A 9,227-nucleotide genomic window follows, 5' to 3' on the forward strand; every position below is an offset into this window, starting at 1 on the left:
TAGATCATTGTGTGTGTGTGTGTGTGTGTGTGTGTGTGTGTGTGTGTGTGTGTGTGTGTGTGTGTGTGTGTGTGTGTCACAGTGCACAGAGGTGTAACCACACAGAGGCTGAATGCATTATTAATACTTTGGGCAGACCCCTGCTAGGGGTCATTCCTGCTATACGTTTCAAAATGTGCCTCTCTCTTATCAAAGTGCCTTATGCAACATCCCCATGGCGACCGGCCTAATAAAATAAACCAAAGCTTGAGTGGAAAGCGGTTTCCAGGATGAGCAGTACAGTCCGTGATGTCAAAAACACTACATTGGTCTTCATCAGGCATTCATGATAACTGTTGACCGTTGAGGCTATAAAAGCTATAATTGAGCCTATATAGCCTTTACAACTTCCATAACTAAATAGAATAAATTCAATGAATTTATAACTCACGACATTGAAAATAAATTGAGGGAAATTTCGAAGATGTTAATGCTTTCCTCTTCACAGCTGTTAAAAAATATGTGAATCTGTGAAAAGGAACCAATTTATTTGTCATCATTGTGACCTTAAACCAAACCAGATGTGATACAACCAGTTACAAGTCTATTTAAGAATGCATTGCCCTCGATGACCAAACGGATCACAAAAGTTGTGTTATTGTTGCTGTACTTCCTTGCAGTTTTCAGAACACTGAGCACGTGTAGCCTAACTGTCTAACAGCTCGTATAATGCCAAATGGTCCATAATTACTGAATGGGTAGCGCAAGAACATCAGCACAGAGGCTACTGCTTCTCAACGGGTTTTTGTGGTGCCTGTGCCTTTAAATCTCTCGTCCAGCTCCTCCCTCTACCTCAATGACATGCCCGCAGAGCCTGTTTTATTCCGCGGCTGTCACGGCGTTCAGTGGAGAGATGAGGAACCATAGAATCCGCGCCGTCGGGGAACGAGAAATACTAACCATGGTGCTATATTAACACCTCGTCCGAAAACTCAATAGGACTGCTTACTGTCAGGGGAACGTCTGTTTATTAGCGTAGCAAAGTTAGGACTGCGGGGGTAAGCGGACGTCCACAGAGTATAATGAAACCTCCACTTGTGTATTAGGGGCTGAAGCGGAGGAAAGCGAAGAAATCCCTGCATGTTCCAAGTCTCGTGCTTCTGCGAGGGACATCGCTGGAGGTGTTTCGCCCGCCGTCGCAGAAGCTGGGAAGTTGGACGGAGTGATTTTTTGGGGGGTATTTTTCTGGTCCCCGTCCCCCTTTGCCGTCACAACCAGGAGACAACAAGAATATTTCCCTGATGAAAATCAATCTTTGGAGCGGTTCCATGATCGTGACTATGATGATGTCGAGTAAGAGCGCGGAATGGCTGCAAGAGGAACTGGAATCTGGGGCAAGCTGCTCGCTCCTGCTGCTGGACTGCCGCTCGCACGAGCTCTACGAGTCCTCTCACGTCGAGTCGGCCATCAACCTGGCCATCCCGGGCTTGATGCTCCGGAGGCTGAAGAAGGGCAACCTCCCGATCCGGTCCATTATCCCCAATAACGAGGACAAGGAGAAGTTTGTGAAGCGGTGCAAAACGGATATGGTTGTTTTATACGACGAGGCGACGTCCGAGTGGCAGGAGAACGGGTCAGGGAGCTCCGTGCTGGGTCTGCTTCTGCAGAAACTCAGGGACGATGGCTGCAAGGCGTACTATCTCCAAGGTGAGATCACACACAATTAAATACATATTTTTTATTTAATTGAACCTGCGTGGTTATTTTCTTTTTATGAATGACTGTGTCGCCTCTATTAATTTCAAACTATTGGCTTACTTTTGTATTTAATAATAACATATGAACAATACATAAATATCTGTAATAACAGTTATAGCGAAAACTATTTATTTTTCCTTTCGAGCCCACGTTAAAACACCTTAATACATCTAGTCAAGTAATGTTTGGGCCACATTAGGCTGGTTAGTTAAATAACTTTCATGTAGTGGGGCTACCTTTCAGGTAACCCATTTTGAAATGAAGTGTGACCTTAATGTCTACTGCACCTTTTATTACTAATAACGAGCGACAGACTTGATCACTGGCGCAGCGGGGAGTCCAAACTTAATCAACTTGGACTGGTCTCTTGACAATGGGCTGTAATAACAAATTTGAGGAGAACAATAAAGCGTTTCATTATATTCTAGTGGTTTTATTTTACACTTAGTCTGGCGTTATTGTCATGGTATGATACATGTGTGGTTAAATTGAATATTTCCGCATAGGGGGAAATTCGACAGGCTAATTTGATGACGACACATTGGCCTATTATATCGAAAATAATCACTGAATGAAATGATGTGGACATGCTTGTGTGGGGGCGGTAATTGAGGAGCTGTGGAATCTGCCCCAAGTAAAAACTTTGGTTCAATGTGTTTTCAATTAATGCTTCAAAATGGCTCCGTCGGGGTGGCGCTCCTGCAGGAAGAGACCAGTAGTTTCTTTCATGAATGAATTGGAAGAGAAACAAAAACACAGATCTTTGTGTTTTTTTTTATTAATCATGAACGACCCACGCAAAAAAAAAAAAACATTTTCCGTAATCGTACGACATCGTCCAGTGGTATACATTTATATTTATGGAACGATTCAGACACTTCAAGTATGGCTGCCATTCACAAAAAGTCCACTGAGGAGTGTTGCAGCAGACTCTCTAGCAGTGTCCTTCTCTTTCGAAGCTGCTTTTTTTTTTTCCGAGGGTCGATGCTTTCTCAATGGAGCCATCATTCACAGTTTATGGGTTAACTAACATAATATGTAATCTCAATAGTCACTATATACCTTTTTAGAACCGATCCTTTCTTTGTTATAGGTTTTCTAATATACATTATCAACGTTTCTTAAGTAACCCTTGATACAGATTTATCATAATAATATATATTTATGACCTAATTATTATATTTTGTTTAGTTCATAAAACATTCCCCATCTATATTAGCAGTACGATTTAAGTAATGATAACTTCAACATGGATCGCTGGTCTTGTACCGCAGTGGGTTGCTGTTCGCTCGGTGTGTGTGTGAATGAACAGGGTGTCCCTTTGAAGCTGTCCTCCTTCTATCTGGATCACCTGGTGGGCGGCGGGGGCGTATCTCAACGTGCTAACTGATTACCGTTCCTGTCTGCAGGGGGATTCAACAAGTTCCAGTCCGAGTTCCCCGAGCACTGCGAGACCAACCTGGACTGCTGCTGCCCCAGCAGCTCCCCGCCCACCTCGGTCCTGGGCTTGGGGGGCCTGCGCATCAGCTCCGACTGCTCCGACGGCGAGTCTGACCGCGAGCCCGGCAGCGCCACCGAGTCGGAGGGCAGCCCCCTGCCCAACAACCAGCCGGCGTTCCCTGTGCAGATCCTGCCTTACCTGTACCTGGGCTGCGCTAAGGACTCCACCAACCTGGACGTGTTGGGGAAGTACAACATTAAGTACATACTCAACGTGACACCCAACCTGCCCAACATGTTCGAGCACGAGGGAGACTTTAAGTACAAGCAGATTCCCATCTCCGACCACTGGAGTCAAAACCTGTCTCAGTTCTTCCCCGAGGCCATCTCCTTCATTGGTGAGTGGGGCCGCTGTGTGTGTGTGTGTGTGTGTGTGTGTGTGTGTGTGTGTGTGTGTGTGTGTGTGTGTGTGTGTGTGTGTGTGTGTGTGTGTGTGTGTGTGTGTGTGTGTGTGTGTGTGTGTGTGTGTGTGTGTGTGTGTGTCAACATGTGCATGTTTATGACCTGTGCTAGTCTTCCTCCAGATTCATTCTGTTTCCAATTTCTTCTTTTTTTTCTCTACGCAAAGGAATGTTGTTTAAGGAAAGTAATGCTTTACAGATTGCGGGTTTCAAATTCAGAGAAAAACTGTTATGTAAAAAAAATATCTGTAGGCCTATTTCTAGATCAATTCTGTACATGAAGAGCGGAATCGACTCTTTTGTTACTTACATGGTCGTAAATATTGTATTCATGTCGAGGCACAGTGTATTAATCTTTTATTGCAGAGATAAAAACCAGAGCATCAGCACTCAGGTTTTGAGTGGACGTGATTTTCCCTGAAATCCGTATGAATGAAGTAGATTCCTAGAGAAGAACATCATGCTTGGTTCTTCAAGAACAATGTGTCTTTTAAGAGTGGAGGAGACCCACAGTTTGGTCGTACAAATGCTGCAGCGCAGCTTGTCCACAGAGCATTGTATCACCATGATGGGTCTACCTTTTAGATTTCCAAAAATCCTTCCACGTTTTCCTTTCACCGATTGCAGCCCGCTGTTTTCAATCATTGCTCATACCTCTGGTGCTGTGGTAATTAGACAAGCCAGATGGCTGGCTCCAAACCCTGGGAAGGAGTGTCATTCCCTGAACCTGGATGAGTTCTCCTCTGCTGTGGACATCCCTCGTGGTGTAACTGTTATTGCAGAGGGATGGAGGCAGAAGAAAACTAGACGCATGCCCTGCCAACACAGAATGTACCCCAAAAAATGGGAAAAACCATCAAGACCAAAATAATCAATGCTTCCTCTATGTTTCTTATATGGTAAGCACTATTGCGGCAGCTATTAGTTTCTGCTATGCTCCTTTCAATTGGTTTGTGACCAAATTCTGACTGTATAGTACTTATATACTTTAGAGTGCAATTGGCGCAAACTTTTGATTCCTAATTTATGAAAGGTTCCAGGCTTAAATGAGCCATGGAATGTTTTTGTGGGCTTGTTTTCACTGCTGTGTACCAGTCAGACCCATTTACGGTACAATCTTTATTGAGATTTTAACCGCTTCCTATCCACTGTAATATCAGGAATCTGAACATCAGATATGGCATAAGATGCCGTTTGCATAGGCCTTGTTTGCACATTTGACTCCGGAGATGATTTAGATGGTTGTATAATTAAGTTATTTAAAGAACAAAGAGGGTCTTTTTTTAATGTGTATGCCGGTACTTTTATTTTGGTGAGGGAGCACGGATCACATTCAAAATGAATTTTGCCATCCCTCTCAGCAGTTCTGACTTGAGAGCCAACTAACCCCAATCCTATTACAAGAGAGGCAGGCAGATAGAGTGACAGCAGGCTGGCACATGTGAGAGAGAGAGTATGAGAGATGGAGGAAGGGATAGGTTTTGAAGAAGAAAGGGATGAGGAAGGAAGCACTTATCTTTGGCTTCCACCTACGGTTGTACGGGTTTGGTAAACCTTGTGGTAGATCTAGTATGAAGATAGTGTCGTATCAAAATAAAAGCATGTCGTCTATAGATGTCGGTGTGAAACGATGTAGGGGTTCATTGAGGTTCTTATAGAGAAAGGAATCATACGTTTTTTTGTGTGTATCAAATTCTATATTTCAAGTTGAAAGTTGCAGACTGGAAATCACCTCATTCCTACAGCAGGATATGACTCATCCGTCATCATATCGTGTTCTAAAACTGCTTCTACAGCCAGATATTTTTTTTTCTTGTTTGTCTCTAATCTGTTCTTCTGTCTTTATTCCCTCCCTCCCTCTCTCCTCCCCCCTCCTCCCTCCCTCCCTCCCTCCCTCCCCCCCCCCTCCCCAGACGAGGCGCGGGCTCAGAAGTGTGGTATCCTGGTCCACTGCCTGGCGGGCATCAGCCGCTCGGTGACCGTCACCGTGGCCTACCTGATGCAGAAGCTCAACCTGTCGCTCAACGACGCCTACGACTTCGTCAAGCGCAAGAAGTCCAACATCTCGCCCAACTTCAACTTCATGGGCCAGCTGCTGGACTTTGAGCGGACGCTGGGCCTCAACAGCCCCTGTGACAACCGCTCCTCCTCGCCCACCAATGAGCAGCTGTTCTTCACCACGCCGACCAATCACAACGTGTTCCAGCTGGACACCCTGGAGTCCACATGAGGACCCACGGCGTCAGGGCGTTTCTTTCTATTTTCCGTCTGGGAGAGAGGTTGGGCGGAGGGGGAGAGGGGGAGTGTCGAGGAAGATGGTGGCAGCGGCGGAGGTGGTGGTAGTGTTGATGTTGCCACGGTAACACAGGCTGCGTGCAAGGAGGGAGCAGCCGGTTTTAATGAATGTTTTAGTCCCCCCCCCCCCGACGTGGCCAGAGGCCACTGGAGTTGCATTATGAAGGGGCAGGATCAGTCATTGATGACAGGTAACCGAGAACCAAGGGAGCCCGGCGAGGAATGCTAAAGCTATTTGTTTCTGTGTTCCGGTTGAGTTCCTGATTGTCGCGCTGTGGCGATGGCCAAACAAAAATGGGGGAGGCGTGATAGCCGACGACAAAACAATACACGTCCTGGAGGAAAAAAAAGACTGAGGAAAAGGGACAAGGGAGTGAACGCGACAGCAGGACAGATAGCTTCATACAAAGATGGCAACACGGAAATCCACACAGTGCTTAATTTATGAGACGTCGTCCTCTATACGTTTCTCAGCCATTGCACTGAGTTGACTGGTGCCAAGTGGAGGGAATCCCACTCTACTGAATGTAGTGGAGTTTTTAAAAACCAAGGAATTAACAAAAAGTGTGTATGTTTGTGATGTATGTATGGTAACTTACAAAGCAGAACATGTATGGGCAGACCTTAATAAGTGTGTGTCTATGCATTTTTTTTGTTATTCTTGTGTACATTGACGTACCGATGTATACTTTATATATACGCATACAAAAATTGTATCTTTGTCCAAAAATATAGAGTAATCCAATCTCATGAACGCTTAGGAAATTGTAAGGCTGAAGAAGAAGAAGCAAGGCCTGCGACCGGGCGTTGGGATATCTCTGGTCGTCTTTCTTTTCGTTCTTTGCGTTGGTTTTGTTTTCTTTGACGTTTTTTATCCCCCTAGGTTGGTAATGACCTAATGCAGTTTGCACAGTGGCGTAGCCATTAACTTGTTGGCACTTGACGCCAGTGCTCGGGCCAGGCAGATAAAGAGACATTCAGAGAGGAGGCGTGGGGAGGCCAGTCCCAGGCCGCGACAGGAGCCGCCAGCTATGAAGGCCCTTGGGGGAGGGAGTCGGGACGAGGGCTTGGCTGGAGGGCTGCTTTGGCTGGGCTCAAGGCTGATGGCATGAGGCTAGGTTAGCTGAATAGTTTGGTGCTCAGGCTAAGGTGTTAAGAGTTGCAATTAGAGCCATGATTGTATTGATCTTAGATTAAACCACTTTATCACCATCTGGTATACGGTTGGACTTGATAGGATTTTGGTTGATCCAGATGTCTCAACGGAATCTAGCAGCTACTAGCTCAAGTTACACGTCTCATTTCCTTTCCAATAAGAAATGTACTTCTTTATGTACAGTTGTCTTTCTTTTTAAGTTAATTCCGACAACGACAAAATTCCCACAAAACATTTGTGGAAAACTCTTGCGAAGCAACCTTGCACAAAGAAGTGCCTGAACACTTTTATGCTGATGACGTTGCCCTATTGCTTGGCCCCATCGCTGGGTCCATGAGCTAGAATGTTCCAAAAAGTTGCGTGGTACCAATAGGTTTAGAGACTGGGGTTGCTGGTGGATTGTCTTGTCTTTAAGGCTTGAGTCTGGGATCAGTAGCATTAGGCTATGGGTGTAGCTGGTAAGGGTTTGATGGAGCCCTGTGTGAGTGGGGAGTAATCGGGGAGGGAGGGACAGAGAACTGGGACTGGCCTCAGTAACAGACTGCACTTAAGACGAGTAGGCTCCGACTGAATCCACTTCCCACTCCTGCATTGCAGTTGGAGAGGAGAGAAAGGAGATCATTGTGTTCAAAGAATCACCTCTTTCTCTCGAAAAACGATTAATGTCCGAGTCGATTCACCCTTAAGCCTTGGGTAGATTATATATGTAATATAATAGAATATTACAGACTAAAAGATGATTACAGTGCTAATGGTGAAAGAGTCATTATGCTGGCCTATTACATGGCCTCTCAGAGGTGCTGAATGCTCTCTTGACAGTAAGGTTACCCCAGGGTTAGATGTTGCTCTAACCATTTGGGAGGAGGATGATGAGAATCGTTTTTTTAACTACTGTTCCCGCCACTGGTCACAGTGGTGGACAGTATGTAGCTGGGAGGTTTCTAAGACCGTGTCCACATCACCAGTGCTGGCCTGAATGAGCCAAGTCAACCTCTTTCACCAAATTGTTGTCCTAACTAAGAAGACCCGACAAACCTGCCCCCCCCTCCGAGGCATTCTGGAACATTCCGCTTTAATACAATTTCCAAAGCACTTTTAGTATTTGAGGGGGTAAACATGCAACATCAAGTGTATACATACAGCGGTTTGTGGCAGAATGTGGGAGCAAATGGGTCAAAGCACGATAAGATGTTGTTAGCTTAGATGCTATGTGATGTGGACAGGGTCTTAAACGGAAACAGAGAACTGGGTTTCAGGAGGGAAGACTGCTGAATCCGACCAGGCTTTATCATAGCTGGCCTTACATATTCTTTCTAACTTCTTTCTAATGCTGACTGTTCAATACTCTTTGTATCTCACTTTAGACAAAGATTCTTCTTATGATGTAAAATAACATGTTTGTTATCTGTTGTTTGAATCAGAACGTAACGTCATACTGGGCAATGAGCTGTCTTTTACTGTAACGGGTCAACGCGGTCTTTTTGTATTACTCTGCAATATATCAAACACCGTTTTGCAGTATTTTATAGATCCAAGACCTCTGAATTTTTAATTATTCTTTTGTACTCTGTTATATATAATATATACATATACCTTATTACTAGAACAAGATCCTGCTCAATTGCTTTGGGCTGAAGTTTAATTTCACCTATAGTGTCCAAAATATGTACAGGACTGTTTAGTACTCACTAAATGACCCGTCATCTGACGCATACCCACAAACGCACACACCCATTCGACCCCTCAAACAAGCCCTCAAACATCTGTGGTTTAGCATGCCCGTTTTGTTCACAATGGAAGAACAGGCCACCTGATTTCAATAATGACTAGCTCTTTTTTGTTTTCAATTAATGTCTATGCTCTATTCCTGTGGCCTTTCAATATCAATATATAAATATATATATCTTTATAAAATATATATGTTAGGGGTTTATATGCAATTTTCATTTCCTAAAATGGCATCAGAGACGAGAATAATACTATTATGCTTGAACAGACTTCCCTTTCTCCGAAGTCACATCCCACTTTCCAACTTTATGACTTGCACCCTAGGATTGAAATGTATTTCAGTAAACTGATCTTTTCTATTTATTTGATATCTATTCATTTCAAGCTGCTTCTCTTGTCCTTTTCCTTTT

At 44.5% G+C, this 9,227-nt stretch overlaps 1 protein-coding gene across 1 annotated transcript in view; it reads left to right on the top strand.

Moving 5' to 3' along the window:
• Positions 1-847: 847 nt before the first annotated feature.
• The window catches only part of LOC132470081 (dual specificity protein phosphatase 7-like), an 8,902-nt gene continuing 522 nt past the window's right edge, over positions 848-9,227 (top strand). The window contains exons 1-3 of the mRNA XM_060068227.1: positions 848-1,686; positions 3,147-3,575; positions 5,552-9,227. The exon at positions 5,552-9,227 is cut by the window's right edge and continues 522 nt beyond it. Of these exons, the coding sequence (XP_059924210.1) occupies positions 1,281-1,686; positions 3,147-3,575; positions 5,552-5,868 (1,152 nt within the window). The 5' untranslated portion in view covers positions 848-1,280 and the 3' untranslated portion in view covers positions 5,869-9,227. The remainder of the gene's footprint in view (positions 1,687-3,146; positions 3,576-5,551) is intronic.

This window comes from Gadus macrocephalus, chromosome 13 (genome assembly GCF_031168955.1).
Source record: "Gadus macrocephalus chromosome 13, ASM3116895v1".
NCBI lineage: Eukaryota > Metazoa > Chordata > Actinopteri > Gadiformes > Gadidae > Gadus > Gadus macrocephalus.